The sequence below is a fragment of the Bos javanicus genome, chromosome 10 (genome assembly GCF_032452875.1).
Source record: "Bos javanicus breed banteng chromosome 10, ARS-OSU_banteng_1.0, whole genome shotgun sequence".
Classification (NCBI taxonomy): Eukaryota; Metazoa; Chordata; class Mammalia; order Artiodactyla; family Bovidae; genus Bos; species Bos javanicus.
In genome coordinates this window covers 77,274,826-77,290,122 of record NC_083877.1, presented here as the reverse complement: position 1 = coordinate 77,290,122, position 15,297 = coordinate 77,274,826, and the positions used below count along the sequence as shown (strand labels likewise).

General features: G+C 38.8%; 1 protein-coding gene across 10 annotated transcripts in view; it reads right to left on the bottom strand.

Annotated features, from left to right (window-relative positions):
• The window catches only part of FUT8 (fucosyltransferase 8), a 332,211-nt gene that overhangs the window by 87,676 nt on the left and 229,238 nt on the right, over positions 1 to 15,297 (bottom strand). For all 10 annotated transcript variants that reach the window (XM_061429157.1, XM_061429161.1, XM_061429158.1 and 7 more), the window contains one exon: positions 13,343 to 13,457. In XM_061429157.1, the coding sequence (XP_061285141.1) occupies positions 13,343 to 13,457 (115 nt within the window). The remainder of the gene's footprint in view (positions 1 to 13,342; positions 13,458 to 15,297) is intronic.

The window sequence follows — 15,297 nt, the reverse complement described above, 5'->3', positions numbered from 1 at the left end:
GCTTTCAATTTTTCACCATTGAGGATAATGTTTGCTGTGGGTTTGTCATATACAGCTTTTATTATGTTGAGGTATGTTCCTTCTATTCCTGCTTTCTGGAGAGTTTTTATCATAAATGGATGTTGAATTTTGTCAAAGGCTTTCTCTGCATCTATTGAGATAATTATATGGGTTTTATTTTTCAATTTGTTAATGTGGTGTATTACATTGATTGATTTGTGGATATTAAAGAATCCTTGCATCCCTGGGATAAAGCCCACTTGGTCATGGTGTATGATCTTTTTAATGTGTTGTTGGATTCTGATTGCTGGAATTTTGTTAAGGATTTTTGCATCTATGTTCATCAGTGATATTGGCCTGTAGTTTTCTTTTTTTGTGGCATCTTTGTCAGGTTTTGGTATTAGGGTGATGGTGGCCACATAGAATGAGTTTGGAAGTTTACCTTCCTCTGCAATTTTCTGGAAGAGTTTGAGTAGGATAGGTGTTAGCTCTTCTCTAAATTTTTGGTAGAATTCAGCTGAGAAGCCGTCTGGACCTGGGCTTTTGTTAGCTGGAAGATTTCTGATTACAGTTTCAATTTCTGTGCTTGTGATGGGTCTGTTAAGCTTTTCTATTTCTTCCTGGTCCTTGTATTTCTTTACATAAAAGAGAGTACTAAAAACTAGAGGCTTCAAGCCCATTCCCTAAATCTGGATCCATGTCTGGTCAAGAGCCTTCATCTCCCCCTCAGGAGAGTTTGCTACTTCCCAGTTATTGCCTCACTGGGATTGAGACCAGGATTCTAGAACAGGAATCTACAGCCTGGGACCTCATAGTCAGGGCCAAAATCCCCAATTATTGCACTATGACTATGTGAAACCCAGATTTCTTTTAAAATTTGGAAAATTGTTTATATAATTATGCTATGTATATTGTGATCTAGGGCAGGATCAAACTATAATAAAATTTTTCCTTTCTTAGGGAAAAAATAATATGTTTCTAGAAACAGAAAATTACTGAGGAAACAGAGCAACACTGGGGCTGACATACCTAAATTAAATACAGTCAAATCTAAGTTCAACTTACATTCAAGAAAGTAAAAAGATACTTTATTAGGTGGTGCTACTCTCAAAAGATAAAATGATTTTAGGGAGCAGCATCTAGATTTCCATCAGCTGCTCATTTTATTTTTAGATACTAAATGTTAAGGATCTCATATGCATTCTCATATATCTTTAATAAGGAATGATGTTTTAAAAACTTGTATTATTGATAATCAAGATGATATAAATATATAAGAAATATTTAAACTTCAAAATGACAAAATGCAGAGAGTTGTGCTAAGTGCACTGCTAGGAATTTAATAAGTTCCTCTATAGCCATCAGGCATCTCAAGATGATTTTAAGCTCTTGTGAAGAAACTTAAATCCCAAATCAGATGCTGTCAAGGATTTTAAAAGAAGGAAGTAAATTTGCAGTTTACTAACACTGTGAAGAAGGCTGAGCGCCAAAGAATTGATGCTTTTGAACTGCGGTGTTGGAGAAGACTCTTGAGAGTCCGTTGGACTGCAAGGAGATCAAACCAGTCCATTCTAAAGGAGATCAGCCCTGGGATTTCTTTGGAAGGAATGATGCCAAAGCTGAAACTCCAGTACTTTGGCCACCTCATGCAAAGAGTTGACTCACTGGAAAAGACTCTGATGCTGGGAGGGATTGGGGGCAGGAGGAAAAGGGGATGACAGAGGATGAGATGGCTGGATGGCATCACTGACTCAATGGACATGAGTTTGGGAGAACTCTGGGAGTTGGTGATGGACAGGGAGGCCTGGCGTGCTGCGATTCATGGGGTCGCAAGGAGTCGGACACAACTGAGCGACTGAACTGAACTGAACACTACGTGGTTTGCTGCTGCTGCTGCTGCTAAGGCGCTTCAGTAGTGTCCGAATCTGTGCGACCCCATAGACGGCAGCCCACCAGGCTCCCCGTCCCTGGGATTCTCTAGGCAAGAACACTGGAGTGGGTTGCCATTTCCTTCTCCAATGCATGAAAGTGAAAAGTGAAAGTGAAGTCGCTCATTCATGTCCGACTCTTAGCGACCCCATGGACTGCAGCCTACCAGGCTCCTCCATCCATGGGATTTTCCAGGCAAGAGTACTGGATGGGGTGCCATTGCCTTCTCTGGGTTTGCTAGTAACAGATTATACTAATTAAGGTGAATAACTATTAAGCAACTATAGCAAAATGGCATCCAGATTGGGAATGAAGGGATAAATATGTTAATTAAGCATATGACATGATAATTTATATAGGAAATCTAATGTGATCTACAAAATAAAGCTATTAGAATATATGAGTTTAGTAAAGCTGCAGGATATAAGATCAACATTAAACAATTAGGCTTTTATTATGTAGAAGCAGTTTCTTTCTATTCCTATTTTTTGAGTGTTTTTATCATGAAGGGTACAGAATTTTGTCAAATGCTTCTTCTGCATCAGTTGAGATGATCATGTGTTTTTTTCTTTTATTTTTTGATGTGGCATACTACAATGATCAAATTTCACATGTTGAACCATCTATGCATTTCAGGAAGAGGTGCACTGTTGTCTACCAGAGATCTGGGGCCGGGAATGGATAGCTTCTACTGTGCTAAGAGCTGAAGACCAAAATTAACTGTAATTTATGGTTCAAACTTTCCGCTGGAGCTGTAAGCCTTCATCAGACTTCAAAGTTATATCAGGCGGTTTCTGCCAGTGCAACAGTCCAGGTAGGGAGACAAATTCCTGGTGCTTCCTAGTCCACCATCTTTTTGGAATCCCTCTGCAGATAATCAGTTTTTAAGTAGCACACTAAAATGTGTTTGACAATCAGGGGTATATGATCACTACACAATTATTTTGATGATATTAAAGAACTACTGTTAGTAATCTTAGATAGTAATCCAAGTCTATGCCCCAACCAGTAATGCTGAAGAAGGTGAAGTTGAATGGTTTTATGAAGACCTATAAGACCTTTTAGAACTAACACCCAAAAAAGATGTCCTCTTCATTACAGGGGACTGGAATGCTAAAGTAGGAAGTCAAGAAACACCTCGAGTTACAGGCAAATTTGGCCTTGGAATACAGAATGAAGCAGGGCAAAGACTAATAGAGTTTTGCCAAGAAAATGCACTGGTCATAGCAAACACCCTCTTCCAACAACACAAGAGAAGACTCTGTACATGGACATCACCAGATGGTCAACACCGAAATCAGATTGATTATATTCTTTGCAGCCAAAGATGGAGAAGCTCTACACAGTAAACAAAAACAAGACCAGGAGCTGACTGTGGCTCAGATCATGAACTCCTTTTTGCCAGATTCAGAATTAAATTGAAGAAAGTAGGGAAAACCACTAGACCATTCAGGTATGACCTAAATCAAATCCCTTATGATTATACAGTGGAAGTGAGAAATAGATTTGAGGGCCTAGATCTGATAGATACAGTGCCTGATGAACTACGGACTACGGTTCATGACATTGTACAGGAGACAGGGATCAAGACCATCCCCATGGAAAAGAAATGCAAAAAAGCAAAATGGTTGTCTGGGGAGGCCTTACAAATAGCTGTGAAAAGAAGAGAAATGAAAAGCAAAGCAGAAAAAGAAAGATATAAGCATCTGAATGCAGAGTTCCAAAGAATAGCAAGAAGATACGAAAGCCTTCCTCGGCGATCAATGCAAAGAAATAGGAAAAGGAGTACATCAAGGCTGTATATTGTCACCCTGCTATTTAACTTCTGTGAAGAGTACATCATGAGAAATGCTGGACTGGAAGAAACACAAGCTGGAATCAAGACTGCCGGGAGAAATATCAGTAACCTCAGATACGCAGATGACACCACCCTTATTGCAGAAAATGAAGGGGAACTAAAAAGCCTCTTGATGAAAGTGAAAGTGGAGAGTGAGAAAGTTGGCTTAAAACTCAACATTCAGAAAATGAAGATCATGGCATCTGGTCCCATCACTTCATGGGAAATAGATGGGGAAACAGTGGAAACAGTGTCAGACTTTATTTTTCTGGGCTCCAAAATCACTACAGATGGTGACTGCAGCCATGAAATTAAAACACGCTTACTCCTTGGAAGGAAAGTTATGACCAACCTAGATAGCATATTCAAAAGCAGAGACATTACTTTGCCAACAAAGGTCCGTCTAGTCAAGGCTATGGTTTTTCCTGTGGTCATGTATGTATGTGAGAGTTGGACTGTGAAGAAGGCTGAGTGCCGAAGAATTGATGCTTTTGAACTGTGGTGTTGGAGAAGACTCTTGAGAGTCCCTTGGACTGCAAGGAGATCCACCAGTCCATTCTGAAGGCGATCAGCCCTGGGATTTCTTTGGAAGGAATGATGCTAAAGCTGAAACTCCAGTCCTTTGGCCACCTCATGTGAAGAGTTGACTCATTGGAAAAGACTCTGATGCTGGGAGGGATTGGGGGCAGGAGGAGAAGGTGATGACAGAGGATGAGATGGCTGGATGGCATCACTGACTCGATGGATGTGAGTCTGAGTGAACTCAAGGAGTTGGTGATGGACAGGGAGGCCTGGTGTGCTGCGATTCATGGGGTTGCAAAGAGTCGGACACGACTGAGCGACTGAACTGAACTGAACTGATTTTCTTAAAAATATCTTTAACTTTCAGAAATTCGTTTTGAAATATTTACAAATAAAATGATAAAATGTCTGGGATTTGCTTCAGAATGATCCTGGATATGCAAGGGGTATGGTAGAAGCACAGAGGAAACATAGTTGACCAGGAATTGGTAACTGTTAAAGCTAGGTTATGGGTACTAGGGGTTCAATGGTCTCTCACTTTTACATAAGTTGAAGTTTTCCACAACAAAAGCTTTTTTTTTTTTTTAAGGAGTGATAAAGGTGGCTGGTGGCTCAATCGATAAAGAATCTGCCTGCAGTGAAGGAGACCTGGGTTCAATCCCTGGGTTGGAAACATCCCCTGGAGGAGGGCATGGCAACTCACTCCAGTATTCTTGCCTGGAGAATGCTGTGGACAGAGGAACCTGGCAGGGGGCAGTCCATGGGGTCACAAAAGTTGGACATGACTGAGCAACTACATACATAGGAAAAATGTGTGTAATAGCAATAGGGGAAGTAGTAAAATATCCAAATGATGAGTCAGAGAAATAAATATCAAAATGACAAAATGGAGGGATAAAATAAACTGTGTGTGTGTGTTTGAAGACAATTGATTCAGAGATACTCTCAGAAATGTTACCAGACTTCAAGGTTTCTGAGGGCAGACACCATACCATGTCCATTTGGTTCACCCTAAATCCCTAACAATGTACCTAATGCCTAGGATATCCAGTACATCCAAATACTTCTTGAATAAATGAAAAAATAAACAATTCGATGAGACCTACACACCCAGATGCAAGGGCTCCATAAAATCTGTAAGATTCCAAATAATGTAGCTTTTAATAATGCTTAAAAAATGGGCCAAAGAACTAAATAGACATTTCTCCAAAGAAGACATACAGAGGGCTAACAAACACATGAAAAGATGCTCAACTTCACTCATTATCAGAGAAATGCAAATCAAAACCACTATGAGGTACCATTTCACACCAGTCAGAATGGCTGCTATCCAAAAGTCTACAAATAATAAATGCTGGAGAGGGTGTGGAGAAAAGGGAACCCTCTTACACGGTTGCTGGGAATGCAAACTAGTACAGCCACTATGGAGAACAGTGAGGAAATTCCTTAAAAAACTGGAAATAGAACTGCCTTATGATCCAGCAATCCCACTGCTGGGCATACACACTGAGGAAACCAGAAGGGAAAGAGACACGTGTACCCCAATGTTCATCGCAGCACTGTTTATAATAGCCAGGACATGGAAGCAACCTAGATGTCCATCAGCAGATGAATGGATAAGAAAGCTATGGTACATATATACAATGGAGTATTACTCAGCCATTAAAAAGAATACATTTGAATCAGTTCTAATGAGGTGGATGAAACTGGAGCCTATTATACAGAGTGAAGTAAGCCAGAAGGAAAAACACCAATACAGTATACTAACACATATATATGGAATTTAGAAAGATGGTAACAATAACCCTGTGTACGAGACAGCAAAAGAGATACTGATGTATAGAACAGTCTTATGGACTCTGTGGGAGAGGGAGAGGGTGGGAAGATTTGGGAGAATGGCATTGAAACATGTAAAATATCATGTATGAAACGAGATGCCAGTCCAGGTTCGATGCATGATAGTGGATGCTTGGGGCTAGTGCACTGGGACGACCCAGAGGGAGGGTATGGGGAGGGAGGAGGGTTCAGGATGGGGAACACATGTATACCTGTGGCGGATTCATTTTGATATTTGGCAAAACTAATACAATTATGTAAAGTTTAAAAATAAAATAAAATTAAAAAAAAAAAAGAAAACTTCCTTTAATACATCTTTTTTATTTCACCTTTGTTCTCAGCTGACTTCCAATAGAGTAATCCCCTCTTTCATTTCATGAAAGCTACCCTTGCCACCATATTCACTTACCACTTCTTTTTCTTTCCTCATTAAACCTGTTTATACTTTTTATCTTGGGAAAGATATTCTTTGTCAGTATATTCTTAGGTCTTAATTCTGAAAAACTTTTTCCTTTTCTCTAACTGATCTCACCTCAAACTAATATCTTTCAAACAAGGAAAAGTCCTCAAAGTTTCTCTTTACTCCAACTGTCTTAAGCATTTAATGAATATCCTAATATAGCTAAGTTAATGACATTTTCAAGTGAGTTATAATTATTACCGTTTCTGGCTTTATTTCGGTTCTCATTTGGGCAGAAATACACTGAATTACTCAGTAGAACACACAACTCTGAGGGCACCAGATGAAAGATTTGATCTCATGGTGAGCAGACTAGCAGATGAATAAAGTTTATAGTTATAGTCTGGCCTTAAATCTATTTTTAAAAATTGTCCTGTTGAAGAGAAAGGGGGTTAGACACATCCTTTGTTATAGTGGAGGGTTTCCCCATAATCTGAAAATTATCTGAAAAATATGTTAACAGCCTCAATAATGCATTTCCAGTGTGACTTGGCCACTTTCCATTCCAAAGACCATCCACAGTCACTAGAATCCATACAGGAAAAGAGAAACCTGCATTATCTCCAAATAGTTTACTTGTGAATGGAAAAACAAAGCTCTATTCTCTTTTAAAAAGTAAAATATTCTCTATTTTCACAGCTTTTAGTTTTCTCTCAAAAAACGGAAAATTATCAACCTACCAATTTCCAAGAAAAGTCCTATTCAAAACATAAATAAACAAACAAAGCAAAGCCCCCAAAGGAAGCCACAAAAAGAAAAAAACAAAAACCCATTTCCAACTATTGCTACTTTCTATATATTTAGATTCTACCTGAAATGGGTTCAATTCTGCTTAAAATGTCAACTCTAGAGCTGCGTAGAAAAAACAAAAGAAGAACCTTTAAGTACCAAAACATAGATAATTTCCAGTTAAACTGGGAAATGCCTTTTATTATAAGTTATGTGCCCTAACTAGCTGCTCTCTTCACCAGACTCACCAACTTATAACTTGTTTCAAGCAAGTTAAGGAAAAACAAGGCATTGTGATCTCTTCCAATGTGCTTAATATGAGCGAATTAGAAACTGCAAAGTATATTCTAATAACCACAATCAAAGAAGAATTTCCTCCATGTCATTCAAAAGTCTAGGAAAATGACGTGCATTACAGTAAAATGCAGACACATAACAAATATATTAGCAGTGTGGTTTTTAAAGTGAGCCTGAAGTTAATATCAGAAACTAGAGAAATACACTCAACAAAACTTTTCAATCTGTTATGATTCATGTAGCACAAGATTAAAGACCAGCACAAAATAGTATTTTAAACAACCCAATACTACCTGTTCACTGTATGGCTGAAGGACTTTTTAGATAAACATACAAAAGATTAACACCTTAGGAGAATTACTTGGTCCATTCTACTTGAGACTAACACAGCACACACGGGGTTGTCTTCAAAAAGATTATTAGAGTTTTTAGTAAGTTTAGTCCTCTAATGCCATGCCTTAGGGCCTTCAACTGTAAAGAGAAGATAATTTTAATTAAGACAACTATAGATCTCTGTCCCACTGAAGTCCACTTGTCCTAGTACCTTCTTATTTTCCAGTGTATGGTGAAATTGCTTCTCCCAAGTAAAATCCAGGTATATGACAATAATGGCTTCCCAGGCAGCGCAATGGTAAAGAACTCGCTTGCCAGTGCAGGAGACACAAGAAATGTGGGTTCGATCCCTGGGTTGGGAAGATCCCCTGGAGGAGAAATGGCAACCTACTCCAGTATTCTTGCCTGGAAAATTCCACGAACAGAGGAGCCCGATGGACTACACACACACTCCATGGGGTCAGAGTCGGACACGACTGAGCACAGCAAACATGAGAGACATGACACATATGATAATAACTGAATGGAAATCTAATATTGAAACCAAACTTCACTGTACTATATGACTGTAAGTCAAGCAAGATCTTCATGAGACATAATGGATATTTGCCCAATTCAGAGGGGGCGGAGAACTGCAGAAAGAAAGGCTTAGATTTTAAAATAAAACCTATTATGGATTAAGACCGGTTTAATCTAGGCTTTTTCTCTTTGTACTAGGTCTTGCATTATACCTAAATACATCAGGATTTTTTAAAAATGCTTGTTGTGTTAACGAGAAGTCACAAGTTTCATAAGTAAAAATCTAGTAAAACTTAAAATGTTTTCACCTATTCAAACAAACCATTAAAAGTAAATTATAAAATTATCTGAATTATTTATGACTACAGCAAGATATTTCAGTGACTGAAATCTCCCAGAGATTTAAAATGTTCAAAATATTTGTTTATATTGTACCTTTTCCTTATTATTTTCTACTTAGATAAAAAATATTAGCATCTTTATATAATAGCTACATGACACCACCCTTATGGCAGAAACTGAAGGGGAACTCAAAAGCCTCTTGATGAAAGTGAAAGTGGAGAGTGAAAAAGTTGGCTTAAAGTTCAACATTCAGAAAACAAAGATCATGGCATCCGGTCCCACCACTTCATGGGAAATAGATGGGAAACAGTGGAAACAGTGTCAGACTTTACTTTTCTGGGCTCCAAAATCACTACAGATGGTGACTGAAGCCATGAAATTAAAACACGCTTACTCCTTGGAAGGAAAGTTATGACCAACCTAGATAGCATATTCAAAAGCAGAGACATTACTTTGCCAACAAAGGTCCATCTAGTCAAGGCTATGGTTTTTCCTGTGGTCATGTATGGATGTGAGAGTTGGACTGTGAAGAAGGCTGAGTGCCGAAGAACTGATGCTTTTGAACTGTGGTGTTGGAGAAGACTCTTGAGAGTCCCTTGGACTGCAAGGAGATCCAACCGGTCCATTCTGAAGGAGATCAGCCCTGGGATTTCTTTGGAAGGAATGATGCTAAAGCTGAAACTCCAGTACTTTGGCCACCTCACGCGAAGAGTTGACTCATTGGAAAAGACTCTGATGCTGGGAGGGATTGGGGGCAAGAAGAGAAGGTGATGACAGAGGATGAGATGGCTAGATGGCATCACTGACTCGATGGACATGAGTCTGAGTGAACTCCGGGAGTTGGTGATGGACAGGGAGGCCTGGTGTGCTGCGATTCATGGGGTCGCAAAGAGTCGGACATGACTGAGCGACTGATCTGATCTGATCTGATGGGCTAAAGAAGGAAAGCCTTCTAAAATCTCCATCTATAAGTTATATGAAGTGCTTGTTTTTATTTTGAATATAGGTACCAAAAAGACCCTGACGCTGAGAAAGATGGAGGGCAGGAGAAGGGGACGACAAAGGATGAGATGGTTGGATGGCATCACCAACTCAATGGACATGGGTTTGGGTAAACTCTGGGAGTTGGTGATAGACAGGGAGGCCTGGCGTCCTGTGGTTCACAGGGTTGCAGAGTTGAACACAACTGAGTGACTGAATTGAACTGAACCAAAAGTCAAAGACTTTGTCCTTTATCCCCCTTTTTAGCTTTATTTCCTAGTATACTTCTCATTTTCTAAGCCCTGTTGAAGTCTTTCAGAATCTAAGTTGCTTAAATAGCCTTTTAACAGTAATAAAAGGCTTAAAAGTAATATGGAAACACCAATAGATTTGAATACCAAGAAAAGATGTAATGGGAAAAAATGCAATCACTCTAAAACATCTGTATAAATAGCTCAACTATTCTGATTAATTCTCTAATCCATTAAGTTAAACCAGGGATAAATCATGATGTATTTATTTATATTTGGCTGCACTGGGTCTTAGTTGCAGCATGTGTGACCTAGTTCCCTGACCAAGGATTGAACCCGGCCTGCCCCCTTCACTGCATTGGAGCATAGAGTCTTAGGCGCTGGACCACCAGGGAAGTCCCCAAATCATTCTTTTTTAAAAGGAATAAAAATCCAAGTCAGAGAAAGGATTCCTTATGATTTACTGTTCTTGTTTAGTCTCTCAGTCATGTCTAGCTCTTTTACGACCTCATGGACTGTAGCCTGCTGGACTCTTCTGTCCATGGGATTTCCTAGGCAAGAATACTGGAATGGGTTGCCATTTCCTTCTTCAGGGGATCTCCCCAACCAAGGGATGAAACTGGCATCTCCTACATTGCAGGTGGATTCTTTGCTGCTGAGCCACTGGTTAAGTCTTCCTTACAAATACATATCTTTAATTTTGTTGTAATGGGAGAGAGGATGTTTATTCACCTATATCCAAAGAAGCTGAAGACTGAGTGACTGGCAACTTTAAGCTCTAAAAAATAATATGTTAAAAATACAGTTCTTTAAAAATGGAAAAAAAATGATCATAAATACATTAAATAGTTAAAGAAAAATATTTTTTTCTAAAATACATTTTTTCCTATTGAGAGTTTCCCCATCTCCTTGAATATTTAAAAAAAAATCACATTTTCTTTTCCAATAGAAAAAAACAAAACAAAAGCAAAAAAGCAAGGATTTTTTAAATAGGTAATATTTGAATACCTATTCAAAGTTAGGTCCATGTGAAATGATGTTTTGCTATAAGTGATTTACAAGTGAAATTCTCTAAAACAGAACCACTGAAAACAGCACACTGAAGATGGACTTCATGCTACTGGTGAGAGCACTTGGCCACTTAAAAACCAAGAGGAAAAAAGAAACTAGAGCAAGTGGTAGGTACTGGTTACAGTGAGGGGAGCTAAAGTATGGCCAAATCATAGTTTAAATATAACTTTCGTGGGGTGAAAACTTAATGAATATGTGGAAATGGAAGAAACTCAGAAACCATAGTTATTTCCATTTTAAATGAGGATGAGAGTTCTGCACCACCAGCTGTTTATAGTTCATTGAATGAGGTTCTAGTTGATAGGAGATAATTACCTCTTCCCTACAGGAGGCAAGTGTTGTTCATTCTACAGACACCTCTGATGAATGGCCATGGGGGCATGAGACAAGAGAGCATGCCAAGATCAGTTTTGTTTTTAATGATCTCTTGAAGCACTTGATTTTCTACTTTTTTCCTATTTAAGTGTAGGAAAATATGCATCTTAAAATATACAAAATAAAGTCACTGACTATTATTTTGCTTTTATAAGACGCCTTAATTTTCAAAGGGAAACAGAGTGAGTGTACACAGAAAGCATACCATCACCAGAAATGGATGGGGATGATCATCCCAACTTCAAGCATTTGGAGTGTTACAGAATTCTATTTACTAATTCATTGTTTTCCCCTGATGACTGCATTCTAACTTTAAGTTTCTTTTCAGTTAATAATACCCCATTACCCCAGTCATTCCAGCTCCTTCAGCCTCTTGGAAAGGCTTATCTATTCGATCTTCCCAAACTCTCTCAAATTCCTTTCTGCCCTTCCAATGCAAACTGCCACACACCTCAATATTTCTCACCTGCAATATTGTCCTTATATCCTAACCAGTGGTTCCCAACCTTTCTGGCACCAGGGACTGGTTCAGTGGAAGAAAATTCTTCCACGGATCCGGGGGGAGGAGAGATGGTTTCAGAATGGTTCAAGCACGTTACATTTACTGTGCACTTTATTTCTAACCTAATGACAGGAGGTACTGGTTGGGGTTGCTGTTGTTTTAGTTGCTAAGTTGTGTGCAACTCTTTGTGACCCCGTGGACTGCAGCCCACTACGCTCCTCCTCTGTCCATGGGATTTTCCAGGCAAGAATACTGGAGTAGGTTTTCATTTCCTCCTCCAGGGAACTTTCCGACCCAGGGATTGAACCTGTGTCTCCTGCATTGGCAGGCAAATTCTTTACTGCTGAGCCACCAGGGAAGCCCCTGGAGGTTGGGGACTCCTGTCCTAAACAGTCTCCTTCCAGTCTCTGCGAATGAATCCAGTTCAAGCAAAATTCTACCTTTCAGATTAGTATAACTAAAGCACCACTCTTATTATGATACTCTTATGTACACAAATTTTTCAAAAGTAGGCTGTGACTCTAAAACAGAAAAGGTTTATGGTATATTAAGCAAAAAAAAAAAAAAAACCAACTCAAAAGTAAATCAGTTCTGTCTTTACAAACGTTTTAAGACTGGGTAAGCATGTAAATAAGAACTAGAAGGAAACACACACACAAAATGAAGAGAGAACATTTAAAAGGGCCTGGGACTTGGAGTTTATGCTTGATTTATATTTCCTGTTTGTTGTTATAATGATGTTAGGCAATAAATAAAATCTTTCAGCAACCATTTGCCGCATATGTACCATAAAGCTTAACCTGTAGAAAAGGACCTCGGCAATCTGGCTCCAGAACCTCCCTTTACCAACTCTCCTTTTCACACAACCAAAACTCCAGACAAACTGAAATATCCTGTTTCTCACTGGGTTCCTGTACTGCTCTTTCCCAGGTAGGAGCTTTACTCATATCATCTGAAGTCGGACACAACTGAGCGAATGAGCACAGCAAACAGCATGCTATAGCTAGTACACTCTTGTGCATTTCTGGACGTCTAAATCCTATATGATTATCCTTTACAGCTCGGTCAAATAATATCTTTTCCACAAAGCTATCTGTGACATCTTCCTCCAATGAGCATTTCATCATATCTCATATATGCAGCACTTCCTATCTTGCACTATAGTTTTTCTGTGTGCATGTGTCAGAAGTAGCCCTGTTAGGGCAGGGATCTTGTTTTAGCCATCTTTATATTCCATTCAAGGCATGCCATAGTGTCTTTCTGAATAAATATGTAAAATGAATGGACAAATACTCTTAGTTTTAATGTTTCTCCTCCTATTTTTCACTCGAATTTATTTATTAACCTAACCTTCTTACCTGAAGATACGTTATTCTCCGCTGCACCAGCTCTGTCAGATCTTTGGCCTCTTTTTCCCGCCAATCACCTGCTCCATCTGTTTGACTGAGGTAGTATAAATCCGTCATTATAGACCTATAAAAACCAAACAACAGTGGGGGTCTAACTTATTTGTACTTCATTTGTACAGGATTTTGCAAAATCATAAGATGAGTCAAATTCTTCATAAAGATTGATGCTCACGCTGATGGTGGTACTTGTCTTTTATTTTCTGTCAAGATTGTGAAGTTCAACAATTTAGTTTCTAGCATCCAAGAGTCATTCCTACAGTAAATCTTTACTATTGAGAAAAACAAATCTTTTTTTTTCCCTAGGCCAGTTATGTGTACTTATATCTCAACACAGAGCACTTCAGAGATTAGGGAGAAGTGGATATCCACAGCAAAGAAACAGGCAGATTAGCATAAGGGAGAGAAATACGTTGGTGCCAGTATTTGAATATTACCATTTTGTTCCCTCAATTGTCACTTTCTGACCCCTCTTAAATTTCCTCTTCATACTTGGAAAAAGATGAGAGGAAAATCTTGGCACAATTCTGACACAATAGTTGAAACCAAAGGTCAGCAAACATTTTTCTATGAAGGTCCAGACAGTAAATATTTTAGGATTCCTGGGTTTCTGCTGCTTTTGAAGCAGGAAAGTTGCCATGGACAATATGCAGGAAAAAAAAAAAATGTGTGTTATGTTTCAATAAAACTTTATTCACAAAACCAGGCTATGAGCCAGATTTGGCCCTTGGCCTATAATTTGACAACTGTTGGTCTAAATTAATAAGATGATTGTAAGATACTTGCATAGAATTGGTAGTGTCAATTAAAACATGCTGAATTTCCTGCAAAGTAAACTAAAATGCTCAGTATACTAGGTAAGAGAAACTTGATGGCTGGTGCAGATGGTTTTACTTACATTTCATTAAATACAAGCTATGACTTACCTTTACCAATAAAGAAAAGTAAAAAGCAAGTCTCCTCTTTCTCTAACAACCCCCAACAACCTATCAGCAAATACTGAAACAGGTTCTGACCAAGCATTATCACTGGCACTCCAATCAACTGAGCCACCATCTTCTCACCTAAATTGTTACAGTAACCTCTGAACAGGTCTCCCTGCTTCCACCCTTGCCAATCTCTACAGTCTATTCTCAACGCAGCAGCCAGATCCTGTCAAAATGCCAGTCAAATGATGTTATATCTTTGCTCTTATGAACTGGCTCTTCATCTCACTTCGTCAAACTGGAAGTTATTACTTTGAACTACAAGGCCCCAGACAATAAGGCCTCCTTTATCTCTTTGATCTCATTCCTACTACTGTCCTCACTGTGGACTCTATTTCAGCCACATAATCTTATTATTAACCCCAGAACATGTCAGCCTTGTTCCTACTTCAGGGCCTTTGCATTTGCTCTTCTCGCTCCTGGAATGCTGCTTTCCCAGATATCCTCCACATGACTCACCCAAATGTCGTTTAAATCTGTGCTCACTTTCTGCTTTAAAAGGCTTTCCAGACTCTCACTTAAAAATTCAACACCCAGTTACCATCACATCTCTTAATTTTCCTTCTTTTCCTTCCCTGCTTTATTTTTCTCCAAGCAATTATCATCTTTTAATATACATCATTTACTTATTTTATTATCTTCCTCCACCTTCTAGAACTTAAGCTCCATGGTAGCAGAGTACTTTTTAAACCCGCCAACCACCACAAATCAGCCTACAGAACAGTGCTGATCACACAGAAAATGCCCAGTAGACATTTTTGAATAGATAATTAAATTAAACGAAAAAGTAGCAAAAAAATTCTTCAAGAATTTTGGATGAGATAATATTGATAATTTTCATATTTCACAAATCCAATTTTGTGCTAGAGAACTTCTGGGGATAATCCTTAACTAGTTATAACTCCAGCTTATACTCCTTCA